At 34.3% G+C, this 26,490-nt stretch overlaps 2 protein-coding genes across 5 annotated transcripts; one reads left to right on the plus strand and one right to left on the minus strand.

Moving 5' to 3' along the window:
• Positions 1 to 281: 281 nt before the first annotated feature.
• On the plus strand, positions 282 to 19,197 carry LOC141487435 (uncharacterized). 4 transcript variants are annotated; one of them, XM_074186513.1, is made up of 4 exons: positions 282 to 860; positions 2,682 to 3,182; positions 16,119 to 16,393; positions 16,479 to 19,197. In XM_074186513.1, exons 1-4 carry the CDS (start codon positions 846 to 848, stop codon positions 16,570 to 16,572), a joined length of 885 nt encoding a protein of 294 aa, XP_074042614.1. In that variant the 5' UTR covers positions 282 to 845; the 3' UTR covers positions 16,573 to 19,197. The 4 variants fall into 4 exon arrangements, with proteins under 4 accessions (XP_074042614.1, XP_074042612.1, XP_074042613.1 ...); XM_074186511.1 differs by having other exon boundaries at positions 284 to 860; XM_074186512.1 differs by having other exon boundaries at positions 285 to 860; positions 18,539 to 19,197.
• LOC141487434 (uncharacterized) lies at positions 7,328 to 12,132 on the minus strand. Its single transcript, XM_074186509.1, has 3 exons — positions 11,097 to 12,132; positions 10,429 to 10,533; positions 7,328 to 9,502 (listed from the first exon to the last, which is right to left on the minus strand). The coding sequence occupies exons 1-3, from the start codon at positions 11,778 to 11,780 to the stop codon at positions 8,423 to 8,425; spliced, it is 1,869 nt and encodes a 622-aa protein (XP_074042610.1). The 5' UTR covers positions 11,781 to 12,132; the 3' UTR covers positions 7,328 to 8,422.
• Positions 19,198 to 26,490: the final 7,293 nt, after the last annotated feature.

Raw genomic sequence — 26,490 nt, forward strand, 5'->3', positions numbered from 1 at the left:
GCTAGCCGAAAAGAAGTCACAAATGGAATTTGACCTTTACAGAATTCTCATTATGGTATCTACGATATTAGCATGTATTTTGATTAGAGTTTCCCAAGAAATAATCATGAAATTGAATGAAATGTATATAATTTGGTTCAAATAATAAATATTTGAATATTCACAAATATTCGTTTCATTTCACATTCCGAGTCAAGGATGAAATATAATATGTGGAAGTATGGGGCAGATGTTTGCTACGGTTAGTGGGCCATCTGCATGAAAACGGCCGCTTCATCAGTTGTAACTGTGACTCTGTTGCGTTTGTGTGTGCTTTATCTTCAATAAACAGATGTGAGTACGAAATTTGTCTTGAAAAAAATGTATAATCATGTATTTTATTTGCGAAACTCAGTGAAGTGATTTCAATTGAAGAGCCTTCAAAACTTTTGTTCAAAATTGCGTGTTTGTAATCGAAAAATTTCATTTTCCATTGCGAAACCAGAATATTTCATTTTTACTCAAAATTGTACGAAAGCGTTGAAGGGCCACACAAAAATATTTTTTTTGATTTGTATAATTCTGACTTTCATCTCAGAATTCTGAGTTGCAAGTCAGAATTCTGACTTGTATCTCAGAATTCTGACTTGCAAGTCAGAATTCTGACTTGTATCTCAGAATTCTGACTTGCAAGTCAGAATTCTGACTTGTATGTCAGAATTCTGACTTGTATCTCAGAATTCTGACTTGCAAGTCAGAATTCTGACTTGTATCTCAGAATTCTGACTTGCAAGTCAGAATTTCGACTTCCAACTCGGAATGTCATTAGTATGTTGTGTGTACTTATGTGAGGAGCATCATTAAAAATGGACACTGTCGAGGTGAGTATAATTTTCTTTTATTGCACTCAATTTAATATTTAAAGAGTACTACTTCATTATTAATAAAATATGGACCCATTTACTGATTTTTTTAATATTTGTAGTCGACTAGCTTTATGCCTGTATCGTTGTCCGAGTTGATCTGTTATTCAACAGATAAAACGTCCTACCATCGTCTTTATCAGTATTTATTACAGTATGTTGTTCTGGGTAGGATGCCAATCATCACTCTCAAAAAAACATTTTGTTCTGTATTTGAGTTTGAAAGTGTAGGCATAAATTAATATTTTTCATTTATACTGTGAACCATTGAATATCTTATTAACAAATGTGCTTTTCGATTATTGATTTCTTAGTGATGCCGACCTAGAAAGCGATATTTTTTGAAAATGAACCAATAAAACTACAATAGAAAATCCTCAAAACATTACGAGGGGGACATGCTGAATAGCCAGTTTAATTTTCATTTACAAGGTGATCAATGTAAAAGTTGACTGTATTCAATTTTTATCTAAGCTATCTCCTAATTTGAAAAAAATAATACAACGTTCTTTATGTTTCTCTAACACCTCAGTCAAATCTAAGTCATAATAGTCCTATTTATCGATTTTGTCGGATTGCCAGTGAATATCTTGTTACAGCAGATTTATTTTTTGACGCAATCTCGATATTCACTAAATCAAAGATGTTGTTTCTTTCGGAAATATGCTTGGACACGTCGATTAGTATTTAAAAGTGCCCTTATTTTAATGCAAAAAAAATTATACAATGTGTCTCAAATATGAGATATAACGTCATCGATAATTTTTTTTAATGACAACCCTTTTTTTAACAACTTCTATTAAAGGGTTCATCAAGTTGCACATGCCTGCCAAATTTCATTTTTTTACTCCTTGTCCTTTGAAAGATATTTAACAAACATTATCTAATTCAAAAAATGAATTCAAAATCAATAGTCTTTCGTTAACAAGTGTTCAAAATGTCCATTTACTAACTGACAATACCCTAAACGTAACTGAAACTCGTTTTGAACATTTCTAATTACTTCGCCGAAAATTAACCTACACTCCTGTCATATTCTAAGCATTTATTGAAGGAAGACTATTGAATTGAATGAATTTTTCGAATTATATAATGTTTGTTACATATCTTTTAAATGACAAGGAGTAAAAAATTGAAATTTGGCAGGCATGTGCAACTTGTTGAACCTTTTAATAGAAAAAAAAGGGTTGCCATTTGAAAAAATTATCGATGACGTCATATCTCATATTTGAGACACACTGTATGATTTTTTAGCAATAATTTTGACTTGTCAATCCAATGTTAATTGGTGTCTGATCAATTAACTTCTGTCTATCTATCTATTTTGATTATCTTTTGAGGTTATGAATTTCTGTCAGTAGCTCGTGGAACCAATTAAGATGTGTGTGTGTGTGTGTGTGTGTGTGAGTGTGATTTTGATAATGGTATTTTTCATCATGTTATCTTTCAAATGAGATGTCATATCCCATTCAAGATTACCAAGGGTTGTTAATATGGGTGATAAGATGAGTGATACTCATCTCAATGAAAGGTCAAAAGATGTCCCCTTGTTATAAAAATTGACAAACGATTTTTCATTGCAGCTTAAATTTCTGAGATATTCGTGTGGGTCCTTTTCGAATGGAAAACAAATAAAATCCTAAATTTCATTGCATCTTTGTTGAAGGAAAAAGCCATTCGTAATCTTACGAATTATTATTATTATTATTACATATTTATAATATATAATTATTATTATATTATTACGAATAATCTTATGATTATTTTCTTCATTTTCAGGTTGATGATACAGAACATCTAGTGAATAAATATTTTGCATATGGTTTTTCACAAAAAGACATTCTAGCTTATCTCAAGTTTCTCCATAATAAATGTATATCTGCAAGAACTCTCAAACGGATTCTGAGCAGATTAAAATTATACAGAAGAAAGAATTATTCAAGAATTGAAAATGTGGTGAACTTTCTTCGACAAGAAATTACGAAATCTGGCCAGCTGCAAGGATATATATGGATGCATCTTAGATGCATTCAAAATAATTTAGTGTTTACACAAGATATCGTGAGAGAACTACTTTGGCTACTAGACCCTGAAGGAGTTGAAACTCGCAAGCGAAAGAGGTTGAGGCGTCGGCAGTACTTCAACAAGGGGCCAAACTATCTATGGCACGTGGACTCTTATGATAAATTGAAGCCGTTTGGCATCTGCATAAATGGTTGCATAGATAGATTTTCACACATTATTTGGCTTCGAGCTGGTATAACGTCAAGTGATCCAAAGGTAAAAATAAGAATTAATTGTTTACATGTGTAATGTAATGGAAAAATTTCCATCTAGGAGTGACTGATTTTTTTTGTGCATTTTCATTGGGAAAAGCTGATTTTTTGTTAAAGTTTTTCTCAATAAAGTTGCATTGTATATACAGATATACAGATAGGCAATTAGGCAAGTTCATTGAATATGCCAATTCCATCCACCCGTCAATAAAATTCACCACTGAGAGGGAGGTAAATAATTCAATAAATTACCTGGACTTAACCATTACGAAAAATAACAATAAACATGAGTTTGCAATTTTCCACAAACCATCGTACACGGACATTATCATACATAATTCCTCCACACACCCGTACCAGCATAAAGTTGCTGCATTCAATAGTATGCTTCACAGATTATTGAATATTCCACTGTCTGATAGGGATTTCCAGAAAGAGCTGAATTTGATCAAACAAATCGCGATTAATAACGGTTATAAGGTAGATATTGTAAGCTCCATTCTTTCCAAAAAACGACAAAAGCAAGCCATGGATCTGGTCTACCCATATTCAAGATGCGATAACATTAGTTATAAGACATTGACATATGTGGGTGAACCAAACAGGAATATTGCCCGTTTTTTGAAGAAAGAAGGCGTAAACGTAGCTTATAGAACGAATAATAATCTAAGTAAATTTATTAAAAACAATAAGGACAAAACTTTGGTGTCGGATAGATCAGGAGTATATAAGCTGACTTGTGGCTCTTGTTCAAAACTGTATATTGGTCATACAGGTAGAACATTTTTCCAACGAATTAAAGAACATAGGAGTAGTTTTGTAAATAGAAAGACCAATTCCACATTTGCAAACCATCTTTTAGTAGAAGGACATGAGTTCAATCATGAGTACGATGTGTTACATTTAGAAGAGAAGAGTTTGAAACTTAATCTTCTAGAATGTTTAGAAATCAATAGATTCCGGAATTCGGGTAATTTACTGAATGATCAATTAGAACTTAATAACTCTCCGTTACTGAATATTTTTTCAAATGTGGAAAATGGAACATAAGTGCAGGTAATTTAATTCGTTAGAAACTCAGGTAAAATATCAGCTACTTAAAATTCAGGTACTTCGTTTACAGGTACTTTGATTTCAGGTACTCCATAAACTATATATATATATTTAGTATCGAATGTGTAGAATTAGTTGAAAGACACGCCAGATGAAGCCATTGTATGGCGAAACACGTGTTGCGTTTTTGTAAAACAATTTAGTGAAAATCTCACAATAAAGTGTTTTTGGAATACGTTAGTTATGGATTTCCATCAAGTATCGGCCGATTCCATCATATAAAAATACATGTGATGATGACATCTATGGTTTGTGCAGGATATTAATAGCAGAAAATCGATATTCTCTACCAAGAAATCCCAATGCAGCTGTTCAATTATTTAAAAGTTTGAGAGATGAAATTTTTACATTATTGGGCTAATTAAAGTGATGAAATTTATTTATTCATGATTTAAATCACTTCAGAAAGAAGTTATGCAGGATATAGTATTGGCCAAGCGGGGGGCTCTTTTCACACAAAATAAAAGACGCAAATGGCCTATGCTACTTTTCATAAGATAGTTCGTAAATGAAAACCTCGGTTTTCTCCCCAACAAAATCGCTTTGTGGATTTTTTTAAACAAGAAATATTTTTTTTGCAAATATCTCCAAAAGTATCGAAGAAAAAGGTTTAGAATCAATAGAACTTTCGTATAGGATTATAAAACCTTCAAAATATTTTTTTAAGCGGCCGGATCGGTGCATTTTCCACTGAGAAAATCGGGGAAAAAGAGACTATTTTTTAAAAAATCATCATTTTTACAAATCTGAAGCTGGAAAAACAATATTGCGAGAAGTTATAGATAATGAAATGTAGTTCAACTGTTCTCAGGATGTTTTCTGTTCGATGTGTAGTTTGAATTTGATTTGAATAATATTTTCAACTATGTGCCCCTTAACCCCCCATACTATTTGTAATTTTAAGTTGATGTGCCCATATCTGTCGAGTAATTGCATTGAAGATACTTTGTACCATCGGTTTCTTGTTGGATAACTGCTTCTACAGTATAGATGAATTTCTTGCTTTCAATGCTTAGATAAATGACATAGTTTCTTTTATACATGTAGTCTTTTTTAAATTTATTCAAGATCAAACATTTGTTTAGCTTTTAGCATTTTCCTTTTTTGACTAGGTGAATAAATTTTCTCATGTATTTAATCTTGTAATTGTGTATGTTTGGAAATTTTAGTGATGAATAACTCAAAAAGTATTATCGGTAATATCATTCGAAATCATTTTTGCCCTATTGTTTTACATCAAACCGTTCAAAAGTTATCCATGTAAGTGTACCATTCAGATCCGTACTTACACTTGACATTTCAAATGTACGTACGTCAGAAAATTAAGTTACCTTTTCAACGAGGTGTCATTTGACACCCTATGTCATTTGAATTTAGAAGTTGATATGCCTCCGCACGCCACCTATTGAGCAATCACAATGTCTATAATTTCAAAAAGTAGAATCAGTGATAGAATTGTGATATTTATTTGTGTGTAATATTTAAGTGACGTGCCAAATATACACTATTGTATCAAATATTGGTAAATATTCTATTCATTCAAAAAAGTTTAAGAGCCATTTCGTTTGGATGAGTTAACTCTCCTGCCCTGTGTCACAACCACAATTTTTTAATTCCATAAATACAGGGGTGCGCAAAAGTCCGAAATAAAATTAATATCTTTGTCACCAGTATTTTAGGAAAAAAACGCTGAAACACGTCAATTGATTTCAAATTGTACGCATTTTTTGGCAATGAAATGAAATATTTTTTTCCACCCCTTAGCTGCAACCCTTCCCAACTTTTTTTTATTTATCAAACACAAAAATTGAATCTGACCATACCCTTTCTTTTTTTTACTCATGTGGTTACCAAAAAAGGAGGAAAAACTCTTTTAAAAACAAAAAAATTAGAAATAACTACTTAGTGCTATCTACGGGTGAATTAACGTTGCAAAAAACAAATAAAGTGGCATTCAGCATATGTTGATGTACACTGCTCAACAATTGCTAAGGATCACCAGTACCTAGTTTCTAAAAGTTTACAAATTTTAAGAACAGACCAACCTGGGCAGGCACCATAACAAATTTTATTGATTTATGTGTAAAACTGACAACGTGATCTTGCATCAACATTCTTTGGAATTTATTTTTTCACAAAAAACTTACACAGAAAATTAGTTCCATCCCAAGCAATTGTTGACCAGTATACTTCAAAAAGAGAAAAAGGTTGTTGCATTTTTTGTACCAAATTTAATGCCCTGATAAGAAATTTTTTTTGACTCAGTTTTAAAATTGTGGCATTTCTGGGTAAAATTGAAATATATTTAGTTTATTGATTGTGTACCTTCAAAGTGTACTTTTTTAATTTGCTAAACAAAAATGGTATTGTCAGTGGGGCAGCGTATCAATGTTTTGATATTGTTGGGATGTGGGGATAGAATGCGGAGTCAAAGTGAAGTGTGTACTTTATTTAATGCAAAATATCCGGAAAATCACATTTCCCAGGCTACTGTGAGTGAGATCTTACACAAATTTGAAGAACATGGTACAGTGAAGGACTTGCCTAGAAGTGGCCGGCCACATGTTTTAGACGAAGATCAAAAATTGGACATTGCCGTATCTCTGCAGGAAGATCCACATTTGTCAATGGTTTCATTAACCCAAAACAATCCTGCGTCTAGACGTACGATTGGGGGGTTTTTGAAACAGAAAAATACCACCCATATAAGGTATGTCTTGTCCAAGACCTCTTGGAAGATGACTATGACAAGCGTTTGTAATTTTGTGTTCATTCATAAAAAAAACTTTTATGACATTGATATTTCTCTTATATTCAATACAGTATCATAGTTTTAGTTTCATTTAGGAATAAAAAATAAAATAAATTCTGGTTACTGGTTATGTTATTATATTATGTACTGGTTATTACAATACAAATGAACACTTATATCATGATAATAATTTCAAAAACAAATCAGTGCGAAGAGTCAAGAATATTAGTCAATGAAAAACAAAAATGAACAAAACTTAAAGATATCTCGTAAAATGTGGGGAAAGAGTTACGTGTTTCAAAGACCAATTGAACGGTATGATCAGAAATATGCCATAATTTTCTAGGGATATTTGAAAAAAACCTTTTTTATTTTTACTCCAGGGACCACACTTTTGGAAATAGAAGAAAACTGAATTCTCGTATATCATGAATTTCAATTTGCGTTGGATTTTGAATATGACCTTTCGTTCGATCGTCATTTCCTTTTTTTCTGAATACGATGGTGCATTTCATCTGTTTTAGGCCTTACCTACTTCGAGGTTATTCGGAGTGCGGCCCTGTTATTTTGAGTTATAATGTTGATGCCATTTTCTTTTTATGTTTCACAGTTTTAGATGCTCACCATTGGGATCTCGAAAAATGTGACAAAACATTTTCGAAAATGATAAAAAATCTCTATCCCAATTTGAAAAAAATGCGATGAGGGGACCCTAAATACATGGAACGTCATATTGAAAATGAAGGGTTTCTGCATCACATGAATACCTTCATTCAGTTTTCTGCTATTTTCAAAGATGAGGTCTTTGATGCATATCTCGGAAACCCAATGAAATATATCTAATGTCATCATACCGTTCAACTAGTCTTCTCGAAACAGAAAACCTCTTCCCCATTTAACATATACCAAAGTTCACGAAATCCGAATGGCAAGCATTGGAAAAGTATCCACCCTGTACACAGAGTGGGCTATTGGAAACAATGTACCTGAATAACTCAAAAATATAAGAAAACCCTGAAACATATAACTTTGAAATATAATAATTCTCAATGTACATATATTGCACAACTTTAACATAAAAAAATTCGAAAAACTTCGAAATATTAAATGAACCAAATGATACATCGGAAATGAAATAAATAAAAAAACGATTAACAAACATTCAAACATAGTGAATAATCCAACTTGAAATTGTGTTCTTTGGTGTTGTAGATGATGAAGAAATTGTCGGTTGAGGACAAATAATAAACTTCCTACTTATCGGCCAACGTATTTGTCCTCTACCGATAATTTCTTTATCTCTTTATTATTTATTGTGAATAATTATGTGAACGCCTGTTGATATATAACAAAAAAATCATTTTATTTGAAACATAGACCTAGACGATGTCCATGATCCAAATATCTGAACTGAATAAGTTATTCAACTCTGACCGAAATATCATAAAATTCTCGTAGGAATTCGGGAATTGGAGGAGTCCAGTGCACGTATGTGCTATGGGTATTCCCCCAAATCCCTCTGAAACAGTGAATTCTATTTTAATTCTTTGAATCGGCAAATCTGAACCGGTACAAAATCGTAAAAATGCTGATTTGATTTTTTGATCCGATTCCTTGATATACCTTTTCAAATAACTGAATATTTGTTTCTGTTCAATTGTTATTTTTTCGTCAATATCGAGGAGTGCTATGATATTTTTGTCAGTTGTCTCATATTTTGAGTATATTACTTCTAATTGGAGCTGATCTTTCAATGCTACCAAATGTGGACTAATGCATTCTTTCACAAATGCTGGCTTCTGGATTAATTCTTCTCTAGCTATTTGGATTATCAATTTTCCAAAGTTATTTCTAGAAGGAGTCCATTTTGCTTCATAATTACAACAAAACTCCTTGATTTCTTCCGCATCCACCTTTTCAAAATCATCCAGAGCATTTTTCAATAAGGTAGCGTCTGATGCGGAAACATATTTCATAAAGTTCTGTAAGATCTCAGAGTCTTCCACCTCTTGACCCATACAATTTTTCACAAAAGCTGGCGCTAATTTGATTGGGAAATATATTTCGGATAAAAAACTCTCTCTGATTATCTTTCCTATGGCACTCCATTCTCCACTTTGAAAATCATGTCGTAGAGCGGGTACTTTGTAGTCTGCACCCATGGTGCAGGTTTCGTAGAAATCTCGAAAGAATTCTGAAATACAATCACGTAGCACTCCTCCAATGTCTTCGGCCTGTTCAGGCTTACCATTCGGAAGAATCATTTCTATCTGAACTGATCGAAAATAGATTTCCCTCTGTTGAACAGCCTCTACCAACTCTCTGAATATATTTCCTCTGTGTAAAATAAGTTTTTCAAAAATTGATTTCCGATGATCAACTTCCTCAGTTGTCTCTCTTGGTTGACTGTAAATGACATTTACTTCAGGTAATTCAACACCTTCAATCACCTCCAGATCCTAAAAAAAAAAATAAACTGATTTGGAGTACATAGATAGGACACAAGGGGAAAAAAGCTCATTTGTAATTTATCAGAAAATTTTATTCTTCATGAATTCTCCTCAAAAAACACACTATCCAATCTTCAGTTTTCTTTTTTTGTAAACGAGGGAAATGAAAAACTTGAAGAATAGCTCAAGAGTAAGTACTTCTATTTTTCATTTACACAAAAACGTTATTCGAAGAACTGATCTATAATTGAATATGAAATTGTTTATTTTGAGGAAGTATTATGTAAAATGTAAAACTTTAAGTCACTTCCATCGATAACTTGTTTATTTCGAAAAATAAAGGTACTTTACTCTCTTCCTTTTTTCTCACTTTCCTCGTATATAGAAGAAGATAATTGAACTTCGAATGGTGAATTTTTTGCCAATGAAGGAAAAAAATTCTGAGAAATTACACATAATATTTTTCTCAGTTGTGTCAAAAAATCCGCCATTCTCTTTATAAGGTTGCAACGGAAAAATGGTACTCAAAATGTATCTTCACTAATAAATGCTGTTTTGGGCTAACTCATTGCCTCCAACAATGGAAAAGGAAAACATTTTGAATAGAGTTATAAATTAGCCTAAAATTATGGCCAGAAAGAATTTCAAAGTGGTTCTGCTATCTCTACGGGTGATGTAATGAAATGAGAAATTAAATGAGCATAACCTGGAAGCCATACATTTATATATTAACGAATGTTGTCCTCATTGTCTTGAGTACGTGTGTTCTTTACTGAATGCGGAAACTACACAGAATTGAGGTATTTTAATAAAAACAAATAAATCTTTAAGATATACGAATAGAAAGAACTTCGAAAATATTTTGGAGGAATGATGATTTATTTCAATACCTTCTCTAGTCTAACTGAAATGACAAATAAATTAAATGAACTTACAAAAATATTGTCTTCAGAAAAATTTTGGAAGTAGTTTGTGATTTCTCGAGGTGGGTGCAATCGCTCCGAACGCCTCAGTGAAGGAGGTGAATATATATTGATTGGCTGTAATAGATAATCGTTGTTTGATTTATCATCATCATGTCTGTAACATAATATTTCAACATTTTTGGAATTTTCTCCGCCATGTTGAATCCGTCATTTTATTTTTTCCTTATCAAAATATTATAATGCATTGTCAGTCGAATGATAAACACTGGCCAGATTTCAATTAGGTATACGAAAGCGTAGAAGGGTCACAACAATTTAATTTTTATTGCAAAAAAAAATCCGACTTGCAAGATGTAGATTTTCGTGGGGCTACACCGATGGTCATCTTAAATTTCTTGTATTTTTAACTTGAGATAAAAATGTGACACTTCCACGCCTTTGAAGGTAGAGACATAAAATCCCACAATTTGACAAATTTTCGAAGATTTTTCTTCATACGGTATAGCTGAAAGTAACATCATCTGATGATTGATAATTCGTATTATTATTTTTTCATAATAGCATTTATCTCAAATTTTAATATTTTCAGAAATATTTCATCATGAGTGCAACTGATGCATTTTTTAATATGAATGAAGTCAGAAGTATTGAAAGCAATGGATGATGAGGTGTCTTACCTTCCCCTCGAAATCCTGGAAATACCTAGTTGTTGGTGTCTGATTGAGTCGCTCACTTCTTCTCAAATGTTCTGTAGGTGAAGCTTGTACGGGTTCTACATTATTTTCAGGACTACTTGAAGGTCTAGTGACTGTTTGGGGAATGAAAGTTTCTTCATCGACATGAACGGGCTCTTTCTTATAAATGGTACCCATATAAAACCTCAAGACCGTTAGTGCCGACAACTCGTACATTTGCTGAATGGTCAAATCTAAATTACATTCATGACTTTTATAATCGAGGAGCTTCACTTCAAAATCATCCAAATGTCCTTTCGTAGATACTCCATTGGGAAAAAATAAATTTTTGGCCTTTTCCAATACTTCTGTGCAGAGTTCGTTTTTGGGAATATTTACTTTCCTTGTCCCTCCTCCTGCTTTAGTTTTTACTTGCCGAAATACATTATCCCCTTCACTTGTACACAGCCATCCAATTTCTATTACCCTTGTATTTTTCAAGCTGTTTCTGGGTCTATTTGGAGAATCATTTTCTTTAGTGCGGGCTTTTTTATTCATCTTTTCTTTGAGTTTTTCTATCAAACTAATTTTCTTAGAGTAATTAGATTTTTTGCAGAAGTCTTTTATGGAGAGTCGGTCTCCTAATTTCGGAAAAAAAACTTTTAAATCCTCATCCGACATCAACATAATGGAAGCACAATCAACCTAAAAATTAAAAATTTTGAAGACGAGTCCGCCATTTTTGAGCCATCATCTTGAATTTTTCAATTTCGATAAAACAATTATTATCTCCCACCCTGAAACCCTCGGGATACCAATTTTGAATAGAATCGGACAATAATCACAAATTTCGTCCGCCATATTGGAGGCGCCAGTTTTTAACAAAAATTTCATAATGCATTGTCACCGGAATCATGTACACCTGCCAAATTTCAAATCAATTGGATACAATTTAGTAGATTAAACTCAATGGAGTTAACAATTAAAAGCACCCCAGGTGATATATCCAAAAGAGTTGTAATAGTATTCCTACCTTCTCATCTTCCAAAGATTCAGGATATCTCCCACTTCTCAAAAAATCACAAGAGACATTATAAACTCTTCTTCCTGTAAGAAATATAATGCAGTTAAATAATTTCATGTGAAGTACCCAAACTGAAAACGAAGACACTATCGTCGAGACAACTCGGGAGCAGCCGAATGTGATAATGTACCACACGTCCCCTCTGCACCCTTTGCCCGACTTTGCTCTAAGCCGCTTCGTTTCTTGTCTTTTCGACCACGAGTAGTGTTGCCGTTATGTATAATTATCCGAATTTGGTTTCATTTGAAAGTCTGTGAATAATTTTATGTTTAATTTGATTATTCATATATTTATACTCTATATCCAACAATTTGGTGGTATTTGCAGATTTTCAGGCCAGTTTATCAACCGTCAATTGGAATAGAAGTAAAACCCATCACCAACCAGTCATGTCATGTACAGGGTGGGCCAAATTTGACACTTTTAAAGGGAAACTTCTGTTTTCACGCTAGATTGATGAAAACTGATGGCTATGTCAATTTTTATGTCAAACTCAATGGTGAAAACCGCATATCGATATCTATCATCATTTCTGAGTTACAGCGTGTTTTTCGATAATGTGCATTTTCGAAAAGTTGCTGTAACTTTTTTCGTGATGAAAATTCTTGCTTCTGTGAAAACATTTTCAGTGCACTTTTTTACGTAGAATTCAATGGTTCAAATAATTTATTTTTTCAAATCATATATCAATAGTTAATAATGGAAAAATCATTTTTTTAAATAGGACAACCTGTAGTATATTGCTGCATTTTTCCATAGATCTTGAAATTACCTTTCCAAAAATGTAGCACACTTGATGTTTTGCTAGAGTCACCTTTGAAATGCACACTTTGAACAAGTAGGCTTTGGACGACGCCGCGATAAAACAGAAAGCAAATGTTTACTGGAAGCTGTCAAATTTTGATTTGAAGACGCTCCTCAATTCGTGGTTTTTGTTCATTTATCAAACACATTTGCAATGAAGTATGAGAATTATGAAAAATGGGATATGATAGTATGTTTTATACAAACCGGAGAAAATGCAGAGGCAGCAAACAATTTGTATCACGAGATGTATCCAGAGAGAAGACAACCTTTTAGAGACATTTTCGCAAGATTGCGACACAATCTAATTGAAAATAAAAGGCCAAAATTATATGCATCAAGTAGGGATAGGGAATTGGAAGAACTAGTCGTTCTAGGAGCTGTTGCAAATAATCCCAAAACGTCAACGCGAAATTTAAAAATATCAACAGGCCTACCAAGAACTAACGTTAGGCGGATTTTGAAAGAGCACAAATTCAAACCATACAGGACCAGAAGAGTTCATAAACTCAGACCAGGAGATTTAAAACGCCGCATGGATCTTTGCCACTGGTTCCTGGAAAATTGTAATTCAGCTTGGCTGAATGTTGCCCAACGATACATTCAGCCAAGCTAGCGTCGAAATACGCAACGTATGGAAACCCTTAATCAAGCGAAACCGTCAACTCCCACTAAACGGTCAACCCCCCACTGAACCAATGGGCGGGGAAAGTGAAAGGCGCTTGAATGAATAGTCATCTCTCGTAGGAATAATCCAGTCATCACCCGAAGACGATTGTGGATACTAACAATCGAAACGTCGTGAAGTAACCTAGCTTGAAATCTTTTACTTTCTTCATTTAATTTTAATTTCATTTCATTTATTTTTATTGATTAGCTTTGTATTCATATTTATTTTTTACTTACCTTTTAGTGTGTGGTCATGTTCATCATTTTCTAGATTTTTTTAGCCGTTTTTTATTCTATTTTCATTTAAACTTTTATTGTTATTTGTAATTGATTTCTTTAACTATTATATAAACCATTATCGATTTAATTTTCAATATATAATAAATTTGTTTTCTTACATCATTAGTAATTTTCATGACACTTGTTTCTTTCTAATTCACTTATTTCAAAATTTCAAAACAGTTATCAACAACATATTAGACAATGGAAGTCCGAACTAGCAACATTCGACAAGAAATGTTCAAAAAAGATACCGCTTGTGTGTAAGAGAAGCTGGTAGACATTTCGAACACCTCCTCTAAAGAAATATTTTGTTCTTGTTTGTTCATCATTATTATTGTTAGAGTTTCATTTATTGGTAGGAAATCTAGTATAAATTGTAAATCAGTTTTATTGAAACTATGAGTTTTAATTACTGCTGTCAACAGCTTTCTTAACATTTGATAGCAACTAGTGGATACTTGCTTTCTGTTTTATCGCCGCGTCGTCCAAATCCTACTTGTTCAAAGTGTGTGTTTCAAAGTCTACATGAAAAACCTAAAAGCTATGCATTTCAAAGGTGACTCTAGCAAAACATCAAGTGTGCTACATTTTTGGGAAGGTAATTTCAAAATCTATTGAAACATACAGCAATATACAGGTTGTCCTATTTGAAAAAAGTATTTTTCCATCAATAGATATTGATATATGATTTGAAAAAATAAATTACTTAAATCATTAAATTCTGTTCTGAAAATGTTTTCACAGAAACGAAGAATTTTGACAGGAAAAAAGTTACAGCAACTTTTCGAAAATGCACATTTTCGAAAAACACGCTATAACTCAGAAACGATGATAGATGTCGATATGCAGTTTTTATCATTGAGTTTGTCATAAAAATTGACCCTCAGACACAGTCATCAGTTTTCATCTTTCTAGTTTGAAAACAAGACTTTCCCTTTAACAGTTTCCAATTTGGCCCACCCTGTATATGTAGACCCTATTAGTTGGCATTCATTTCGAGTTCAATTTCATCCCATAGAGCGGCATATTCGTTGTCAGAAATATTGATAAAGATAAAGGATAAAGATCAGTTGAGGCATCTGAAAAAATAAATTATGCTTGGAATCGGCCTTTCGACTTTTTCAAAAATATTTATTTCTACCCAAAATCTGATGAAAGGCTTCACAGCTATATATTGCCGAACGATTGAGAAATAATGACGTGTGCATATTGATCGAGCATACATAATTTGACTTCGATTAACAAATATTTTGAGAATGACTGTATGGCAACACTGACCACGAGAAAAGAGAAGAATCGAAGGAAACGGGGCCCGAGAGCGAGCCCACCCACTCAATATATCACTTAGAGTTCATCCAATAACAAGTAAACAGCATAAATCTCAATCAATCATTTTCTCTAAACTTTCTAAATTGACTCTGGCATCAAATATCGACAACAATTTTATTATTGTCTTCAAGAAATGTTATCAGATCATGAATGAATATAAAAATTACCAAGTATTGTTCAAATGGACAACGATACTTACTTCGAAATCCATGAAACTCCACTCACTTGAACAAGCCACAAGAACGACGCAGATCAAATGCTTACTGTAACTTCTATTCCAGAATTCCGACTTGCAACTCAGAATTCTGAGATACAAGTCAGAATTCTGACTTGAAAGTCAGAATTCTGAGATACAAGTCAGAATTCTGAGATACAAGTCAGAATTCTGACTTGCAAGTCAGAATTCTGAGATACAAGTCAGAATTCTGACTTGCAAGTCAGAATTCTGAGATACAAGTCAGAATTCTGACTTGCAAGTCAGAATTCTGAGATACAAGTCAGAATTCTGACTTACAAGTCAGAATTATACAAATCGAAAAAAATATTTTTGTGTGGCCCTTCAACGCTTTCGTTAAATTGCATGTGTTTGTGCAAATAAAAAATTTCATTTTCTTTCAATTCTAAAAATACGAAATATCTCGTTTTCCGTAAAAAGCTTTCAGAATTTTTGCTCAAAATTGCGTGTATCTGTGTAAACAGAAAATTTCGTTTTTCATTTCAAAACCGAAATATTTCGTTTTCCGTAAAAAGTATTTGAAATTTCTGCTCAAAATTGTGCGTGCAATCAAAACATTTCAATTTGTTCAATTTTTTGTTGTTGATGGATCTAAACAAAATTAACAGAATTTCTCTTGTAGGCACAGAGAATAAGAAACCTGTGGAAAATTACAAAATTTTCCGCTAGGAGAGCCGCAGAAAATTTTCTCAGCTCAAATCGTGTAGACGAAATTTGGGAGGATAGTACTGCTCGAGTTGGAGAAGCATATAACGTTTCTACCGCAGAGAGTTACAAAGACCTACGAGGGATTAATGAATCATTTCGAACAAGAAAAGTACGCCATCGTGTTCAGAGGGCTGATCAATACGGAGAAAGCCAATCCTGCAACATCTTTCGAAATTGTAGAAAATTGAGGTTAGTATTGTTGTTTTTCATTTGTTTTTCTTCGAAAGTGGTAGGATGGGTGATTTGAAATTGATTTTTCTTCTTCGTTTTCCAGATACTTATATACCCTCCGCCCCTCAGTACAACAGAAACATTTTTCGTCAAGCTTTCCTTTGAGAATCAGGAAAAATTTTTTTTTTCTAAGTTGAAAATGGTGTTTTCAAAAACTTCATCGCAAATTGATAAATTGCTTGAAGAAATTAAACAAAATTATTCAAGTTCCCCTGCACGAACGTCGTTGAATTTGATTGGTAGGCATATTAGAAAATGTGAATTGCAATGAAAAAAATTAAATTTTCAGTGGGGGAAAAAAAGAAAATTATTAGTAAAATTGAGGAATTGAAACGCATTAGATGTATAATAAATGTAATGAAAAACGATACGTATATTGGATCAGGTTTGAAACGGAGCAGTAGAGTTAAATGGGAAAATGTCAATGCAATTTTCCGAGGTAGAGTGAGGACAGGTGTAATTATAAATTTAGCGCACAAAGAAGTGCGAAAATTTTTGAGTGATGCATATTTTCTTTTCAAATCTAGAATTTCCAAAATTTTGAAGGAGATGCAATGCCTCAAAGTGAACATGACATTCTTGGGGGATTTCATCCAAACATCGAATGACGGGGAAATTATCGATAGAAAATATTTCAATACTCGTAATGAAATCATTGATTTTGGGACAGATTTGTCTGCTTGGTACAACGAACATGTTGTGGATGTTATTTTGAATAAACTCGAAGAATTTCAGGAAAGAGACTCTGGTTGGGCATTGAGTAAAATTCTTTTGCTTGAGGTAGCAATCAATAAATATGAAATGGGCAACGGTGCATCATTCATACGATTGCCCAAAGAAATTGCAAACAAGCATGCATGTGTGAATCTTGATAATCAAGATGATGCGTGTTCCTTCAGAGCAATCGTAAGTGGTTTGTACCCTCCCAAAGGAACCGTTTCACGTGCATCTTCATATCCAAATTATGATACGGTTTCAAATATAAAGGGTTTGGAAATTCCTATGCCAATTCGCTGCATCACAAAATTTGAAAAACAAAACGATATTTCTGTGAATGTATATAGTTTAGAAATGAATGTTGTCAAAGAGAAGACATCTCAAATTCCCGATGACAATCCAGAAGGATATATTTTACAAGTCGATTTGGAGTACCCTGAGGGACTTCACGATTTACACAAAGATTTTCCATTTTGCCCCGAGCACCGCGCTCCACCAAATTCCAAATTGACGAAATTGATGCCAACTTTCTATAATGAAACAGAGTATACGTTACACTATAGAAATTTGAAACAGGCCCTCGAGCATGGATTGAAATTAACTAAAATTCATAAAGTTCTGAAATTTAAACAATCTGCATGGCTGTGTCCCTATATTGAGTTGAATACTCGATTGAGGACTGCAGCCAATACGTCTTTCAAAAAAAATCAATTTAAATTAGCCAACAACGCGATCTTTAGGAAAACTATGGAAAACATCCGGTTGCACCGAATAGTGAAATTAGTGTCCTCTTACGAGGGCAGATGTGGCGCCAAAAATCCCATTTCTAGCCCTCGATTTCATAATCGTACAATTTTCGATTCAAACTTGATGGCTATCGAATTGAAAAAGGCCAAACTTATATTTAATAAACCGATGTATGTGGGCATGGCAATTTTGGATTTGTCAAAAACATGTATGTTTCAATTGCATTACGAATTGCTGTTACCTATTATGAGCATGGAAAAATGCAAATTACTGTATACAGATACGGACAGTTTCATTTATGAGCTATCGTGTGACGATGTGTATAAATATATTATCAAAAAACACATTTCAAAATTTTACACTTTTGATTATTCGAGAGATAACGAGTACAACATCCCCCTTGCAAATAAAAAAGTTTCGAGCTTTGAAGATTACGTAGATTGCTTGAAGAATTTCAAGCAGAAGAATATCACACAATGCACAATAAGATCATTTGCTCATAACGTTTTCAGTATAGAGCAGACAAAAATAGCCCTTGGTCCGTATGACGACAAACGTCATCTTATCCCCAAATCATTCGATACATTAACTTGAGGGCATTATAGTTTGAAATAAGGTTATCATTTTTTTTTGTTTTAGTTTGAATATGCTCGATGGACGTGTTATTCTGAAAATTTCCAACAGCGGTAGAAGTCCACCAACTTTGCAAGAATTGGCTGCAAACAAAATTTTTGGGACTGTTGTAGATATTTATAGATTTCGTGCTGATGAAAAACTGAAATTTGGTATTGTAAAAATATGCCAAGTACTTGTTATTTCAATATACCAAAAGGATTTAAAGAAATACTCAATGTAAATTGTATTAGAGAATTGAAGAAACAAATGAGAAAAAATTACCATTTTACCTATTCTGATTGGTCAAATTTTTTGAAATGTAAATTTGTAGCTCACATAAGGTACACATAATGTTTTTTTGAGTATTTCAGTTTTTGCATAATATTTATTATGTACACGCACAACTTTGCATTTTCGCCATTACCTCTACAATTGACAGAAAAAGTTATTTAAATGTCAAATATTAGGAGGAAATTTCTCAAGCTTTATCAATATGCGATAATCTACAACCAGAAAACACCATTTTTTACTGTATTTCAACAATCCATTATATGTAGTTTTTCATTGAATCATTTTTATAATTCAAATGTATGTAGTGTTTTATTGTATTATTTTCATAATTCAAATATGAACCTATAGTTTTTCAATGTTGTATTTTAAGGAGGGTATTTTGAATGAAGAATAAAAAAACCAAGATCATTTTTTGTGTTTCATTAAAATATTTTCGTACAATATAAAGAATTTTCTTGGAAAAAGTGCTTATGTTTACAATTGAGGTGAACCATCAGGGCAGGTTTGTTGAGCGAAGATAAGGTAAATATCATTTCCATTCATTACATAAATCATACACTAGTTTTTGTTTATAATAAAATGAATATTCACGTAAAGCATTAGCCAACATACTATCTGAAGATGTGGCTTGACAAAAACCTTCCATAATTCCTTCCAAAGTCAAATTGGTTTTATTTTCACGTAACCATGATTAAATAATTTTGAAAACACACCGATAATAGTCACAAAAGTTAATGGCATCCAGCATAGCGATACGATCAGACAGCACCCCCATATGAATGTTTAGGACATCGTTTACATCTTGTTGAAATAGCTCCATGTTCGTGTTATTCTTGGAAATGGAAACTTGTTTGGTATTACTTTCGATGTACTGTGTGACGTTAATGTAATCCCCGCAACGTGTTGTGAATGGATCAAATTCGTCTACCTAGGCATCGATTTGTGAATCAAATAAATTTTCCTTCACTTGTTGCAGGATATCAATTAGGGTCGCCCATTAATAAGTTGTTAAATTGATGGAACGAACGGAGAATTGTTGCTTCGAAATGATGCATGGACTGAAGTCTCTGGATGGACTTAGACCGCATCGAATTTCATAAGATGACATGGAGAATGTCATCAATAGTAATTGGTGTTCGTTTCGAGCAGATATTTCGTACTGCCCCAACGCTCTATCGATTTCACTTAGAATTTCATTGTAATCACTGCCACACATTACTTCAACTTCACCACCATAACCACTGTCGAGAGACATTTTGTTTAAACTGAATATCCTTCGGTGTTTGCATGCACTCTTATAGCTTCAGATCACATGATCAATTTCAAATATTTTGTGTTTGCGTTGAACACTCAAATATTCCTTCACAAAAAGCCCCCCTTCCAATACAATGTGAGTGTGCTTGTTTTCCATAAGATTCTATACAAAATCAACGTTTTCGATCCAACTGTTATGTTTGTTATCCAAGCCCAACCATTTGACGTAAAGTTTTTTACCTTTCCTCTTTAGAACTTTTTCCACGAGATATATATCAGGATTTGCAGTTTTTTGTAATTCTTCCCCATAGAAAGCACCCCTAATAGGTACACCCTGCATATCTTCTAGCATGAAGATGGCGGGATTTTTAATATTGACTTTGATAATTTTGAATAATTCCGTAGTCCAATTGGGCGTGTAACCCTTGTCGAAAACGTGTTTTGCCTTACTGATGCGCACAACATCGCCGACTTTGAATTTTCTCGGTCCAGCTATTTTCAGATGAGTGTATATCGATTTGAGAATTTGTTTTTCGTTGGTTTTGTTGATTTTCGAGGGTTGTATGCCCGTCTTTGAGTGTCGCGTATCATTGTAGGATTTTGTGATTTCAGGCATAACATTCAACCACTTGTAGGTGCCATTCAAACTGAAATATTTGAAGAGTCTTTCTTTAACGTCCTAATGGTACGTTCAGCCATAGAAACCTCAGTGATGCTGTACGTATTGTAGTGATTTATTCCGTCTTTTTTCATCGAAGTTTGAAACTTATTATTGTGAAATTCTGTCCCCTGATCGGTTTGTAGATTTTTTGGACAACGTTTCGTACGTGCCAAAACATCCGAAAACGTTTTGGTAATTTCTTCGCTCGTTTTCGCTTTCAGCGGTCGAGTCCACACGAATTTCGAAAAACAATCGATGACGACTAGAATGAGTTTGAAATTTAGATTTTGGTGAGCGAACGATCTCATCTCAGCCAAGTCCATCTGCTATAAATCATCCAGTCCCTTGATAATGGTCCGGCGTCGAGGAAAATTTTTTCTAATTGGTTGAATCTTGTCTTTGGAGGCCATAACTGTGCATAATGTTGGGAAACAATTCAATTTATTACATTGGAGTTAGGTTTCGTCGATTTTTTCTTTCTTTCTTTCTTTTTGTTGATGGCCAGCTCCAAAGTTTTGACATTCAGACCTAATGTAGATATTTGCAATTCGACGTTTGATCTAAATTCTTTCAATTCTCTATCCATTTTCTCGGTCAAAATGTCAGTTTTCTGCATAGACTGCAAAATTTTGGCATTCTTTTCGTGAACCAAACTGGTAAGTTCTTTCAATCCCTTTGATAAATCATTGGCGATACGTTTGATACCGATTTCATATTGACGATTGAATTTTTCATGTAACTTTTAGAATTGTTCCGTAGCATGTTGAGTCGTTTGCAAAATGTCGGCGTTAACTGCTTGAATTTATTCATCGAATTCAATATTCGACTCATTAACTTCATTCTTGATGAGTGTGTTGATGTCATTTTCCGAATGTTGCATATCACTGCGCATTATTTTCGTGAGCTCAATCATTTTCCAATCACAGTTGGTCATATTTCTTTTTATGGAAGTAGTGAGGTTTTTCTCAACTTCATCCACGTACTCTTTGTTGACTGCATCTGATGCCTTCGTAGGTCTTTTCACATTACACAATTTCAAATTATCGAAATCAATGTCACCGACAGGTGTATGTAGCAAGCCAATGACTACTGTTGGTGTTGTAGGATGCTTTCGTTTCCTATTCGAGCTACGCCCAAACTTGTCGATAGTCATAATGAAAATGCGAAATACACAGATATGACTGTAGTAATATGTGTTTTTTAATGTGGTTTTCGCAACTCAAATGACCGCATTGAAATTTTGCGAAATATTCCATGCGATAATCGCGGCATAAAAATATGTTTCATCGCGCAAAATTTTTGACATTTTTTCGAAGCGATTCTCATGTCATTTCTGCATCATTTTCTGTGACGCATTACAATGCAAATTATATGGGTTTTTAGAAGGAATGAGACGTTAAAAAATGCATTTTTTTCGATGCGATTCAAATAACGAAACTGTCTCATTTAACGCATCGAAATTTTGCAAAATTTTCAATGCGTTTTTCGAGACAAAAATGAATGTTTTATCGCATCATATGTTTGATAAAAAAAAATACATCTCATATTGAATTGTTTATTATTGAATAATGTTGGCTTCTCTGATTTCATTGAATATAGATGTGATTTCGTTGTCGTGAGAAGAATAATTTCCAGCTTCTTCCGAAACTATAAGTAGCTCCAATCCATCGCATAACTCGTTCGGATCATCCCAATACACATACTCGAAGGGCTTCTCCTTTTATATCCAACGATGCGTGTCGAGTGCAATATTCGAACCAACTTCTTCATTGCTCGCTAGATTATCGTAACCCTTACCAAGTGTTTGAATACGAAACATGGGTCTAATTACATCGGACCATTTCCATATATAGTCTTGGAGTTCCTTCAAAGGAGAGTCCTTCAGTTGTGATATTTCCACGTTTATCAAAGTCAATGTACTTGAATGGAATTTCGTTTAGCCGCCTCTGGACTGAGAATTTTTTCGTTGTCTCGAAATGGGAAATAACCGACTCCTTTGGTTTTTTCCAATATCTCTCGAAGCAACTGATACTTGGATTGATACAATGACTTTGAGTACACGTAGACATTTTCAAATTTGGCTCCATTCGGATGAAATAATATCGATAATGCTGTGTTGGTTTTTCCACACCCTGACGGACCACATATGATGGCGCGAAACGAATTTGGCAACAACTTGCCATGTTTATTTCGATACTTGACACCATCATCCAAATAGTCCAAATTGTCTATGGGTAATGTATTGTCTTTCGGAAAGACTTCCATGTTCTGATCGATGATCGGTAGATTCACTTCAATATGTAGCGTGCACATTGACGTCATCTATCATTCCAAATGTTGACTTATCACGGAGAAGGTATCCAAGGTATCAATGAGCTACCATTTGAATTACACTTACCTGGCTATCAGTATTGCGGTCCTGGTACGAAACTACAAGAACGTCTTGCACGAGGCGATCCTGGTATTAATCCACTAGACTCGGCTTGTAAACAACACGACTTGGCATATTTGCAAGAAACGTCTCTTGAAGCTAGACATCGAGCTGATAAAGCTCTCGAAAAAAAGGCGTGGCAACGAGTGAAATCTAAAGACGCAACACTTGGCGAGAAGGCGAGCGCTCTATTCGTCACCGGAGTAATGAAGTCCAAACGAAAATTAGGAATGGGTGTGAAATCATTTCGACGCAGCATTTTGCAAAATATAATCAAAAACTGGAAGCCTACGACGAATGACGTGATGAAATCTGCGGCATCGGCTCTAAAGGCGGCAAAAAGCTGGAGGACGTAAGAAGATACGTATACCGCGAGTTATTCCATTCGAAGCAAAATCTGGAGGGATCCTACCACTGATACCCATATTTGCAGGCCTTTCAGCTTTGGGTTCGTTGGTAGGCGGAGTGAGCGCCATCGCATAAACAGTGATAGATGCAAAAAATACAAAAAAAAACTCGAAGAAGATTAACGCCACAATAAAGCTATGGAATATTTGGGTTCCGGTTTGTACTTGCGCAAAACACCTCGGGGATTTGGTCTGTTTCTAAAAAACAACATCAACGCAAAGAACGAGGCCTATGCGTGATGCGTTGTCAACTTGTGGTCCTTGGCCGCGAGAATGTGCTCTATTGAACTTGGATTCTCGATTGAATAAAGGCACTCATTGGGTAGCTTACATTAAAAACGGCAATGCTGTACAATATTTTGATAGTTTCGGTAATCTCAAACCTCCGATGGAATTGGTGCGATATTTTGGAAGGGGTATAACGATTACATATACCAATGATCGGTATCAAAATTTGTGACCAGAGTAATTGCGGACATCTGTGCCTTCACTTTCTACTTTATAATGCCTGCAAAAATGGTTAGAGGAATACGGGATTTAACCGATGCTGAATTGAAATCTCTATCGATTGACTATTTGATTGAGGATGCTGAACCTTGAGAATTATTGGATGTTTGGCATAGATTACCAAAGGACTACCAACATCGATTCGCTTTGCAGATTTGTTTACCATGTTTCATCCATTATCGACATGAGGTGGTGTCAACTGCGTCATCGCTACAAAATGCTATGTATCATGGTCCTGTTAGCTATTGAAGAGAATGTTATTATTGTAGGAATAAATGATTCAAAATATTGTTGATGTTGTTGTTGTTTTCATTCCATTATTTAAGGTGTGTACATGTGGGAAATGTATCAGTCATGTCTATGATATTAACTCTAATGAGTCGTTCTTCGATACTTTCCATTGATTTCAATCCACTCACTCGATTCCATTCGTACAACAGTATACCGAACATTGAAGAAGGCACGAAATTCTATTATTACGAAAACGATGACAAAACTAAACAAAAAAATATCGATATCCCTTCTGGATCTCACGAAATTAGTGACATTGAAGCTTCAATAAGCAAATATATTGTGCCTAAAATGTACAAGAAAAATCCCCAGGAATTTTTCTATCTCAAATTGAACTATAATACGCTGAAAAGTGAAATATTTTGTTTGAAACACTCGATTGATTTCCGACCTGCAAATAGCTTGGCTCACATACTGGGCTTTTCATCTACTCTTCTCAAACCCAACTTGCATTACGCATCCGATCTACCTGTGGATATCATTAAAGTACGCACCATACACATAGATAGCAACATAACGTTTGAAGCCTTCTACAACGACACACCATCTCATACGATATACGAATTTGCCTTCAATGTTACGCAATTGACGAAACACCCAATCATCTTATTTATCGACCCATTTCTCATACGAACGAAATAAACAACATTACATTGCGAGTTCTCGACCAAAATTCTAGGCTCGTTGATATCAGAAACAAAGAAATAATAGTTCGTTTGGAATTGAAGCGAAAATATGGTGTTAACTATCTATAAAAATAACTCATCATCCAGTCCCACGTCAGTCTTCACGAAGACTTTCAAACAGCGTCAACAACTGTCAACGGTGAATGAATTATTTTTGGAATCTCTTGGCTATCATGTTGTCCAATCAAGTGTTCAACATTTTCCGAAAACCACAAAACGATGAATCCATACAAAAGGTAGAATGGCGGACCTACTACCCGTATGTCAAATCTTTTTGCAACAATGATGTTATTGAAATCAACATATACCAATCCGATGCCTATGATGCTTTGTACGATAGCCTGCTATTCATCAGGGTCGGGTAACCGACCATCTCCTTTGGTCGGGTAACCTTCGTAAACAATGCTGGTGGTTTCATGTTTCAATCTGCTACCTATGAGCAAAATGGTGGAGAATTGGAAGCAGTTCGTGAAGTTGAAATTGTTAGTACTGTCAGAGGTTATCTCACCTACACCAATGAAGATATCAAACACTTGGCTATCTCAGGATGGAAATACCCCAACAGCTTCGGCATCATTCAAACTACATCTTTAACTTTCAACATACCTATACCTATCAAACATTTCTTGAATATTTTCAATGATTATCAGTGTGTTTTCTATGGTAAACACACCATCCGATTAGTACGAGCTGGAGATGATAGCAACTGTTTCGAAATAGATGAGACTGCTGGTACAGTAGCATCAAAGACGGAAGTTAAGCTGAACATTGAAAATATCGAACTGAAAATCAAACGAATCTTCCCTCATGATCAAATCAAATTGCTACTTTTGACAGCTATCCAAGCCGACCCCTTCTATTCTCATACCGTTCAGAAAATGGAAACTCCATATGCTGCCTGCTCACACACACGGTGCAAAAAATGAAATATGGGCCGTCAAGACTTCTTCGTTTCTCGAAAGCCCTCGCTATGTGATTGTAGGTTTCCAAAAAGATCGTGATTACACCAAGGTCAACAATGATCCAACGCAATTCAACCATATAAATATCACCAATATAACGTTGACTCTGAACGGTGAAAATCACCCCAAAGAAAATATGCATCTGAATTTTGGGTAAATGAATTTCTTGCAAGCATATTTCAACTTCGCACAATTCGGTCTTACCTATAAAATGACTGATCAACATAATCCTCTCATCAACACCGCTGACTTTATACAAAAACTCTCTTTGTCATCGATTGCTCCAGAAGGGATGAAAGCATCAAAAGTTCCAGTGTTGATGTAAAACTTGAAATCGAAGCATCCAAGGGATTTCCACAAAATACACGAGCCTATTGTATCATTGTGCACGACACTGTCATTGAACACCTCCCACTCAGCGAAATTATCAAGAAATGGAACTGAACATGTGATTTTGCTGCAGTATCAATCGAAGAGTCAACATGA

Source organism: Leptinotarsa decemlineata, unplaced genomic scaffold (assembly GCF_025532065.1).
Source record: "Leptinotarsa decemlineata unplaced genomic scaffold, Ldec_3_MD MMD2_P_RNA_scaffold_2, whole genome shotgun sequence".
Taxonomy (NCBI): Eukaryota; Metazoa; Arthropoda; class Insecta; order Coleoptera; family Chrysomelidae; genus Leptinotarsa; species Leptinotarsa decemlineata.

What these genes read in the sequence shown, in the direction of transcription:
- LOC141487434 (XM_074186509.1), bottom strand. Translation starts at nt 11,780, where the DNA reads ATGTTGATGTCGGATGAGGATTTAAAAGTTTTTTTTCCGAAATTAGGA. An exon ending in TCCAGGATTTCGAGGGGAAG is followed by an intron (nt 10,534 to 11,096) that starts GTAAGACACCTC and finishes TATCTATTACAG; the next exon opens with CCAATCAATATATATTCACC. An exon ending in TTTCTGAAGACAATATTTTT is followed by an intron (nt 9,503 to 10,428) that starts GTAAGTTCATTT and finishes TTTTTTTTTTAG; the next exon opens with GATCTGGAGGTGATTGAAGG.
- LOC141487435 (XM_074186511.1), top strand. Translation starts at nt 16,703, where the DNA reads ATGAAAAAAATTAAATTTTCAGTGGGGGAAAAAAAGAAAATTATTAGT.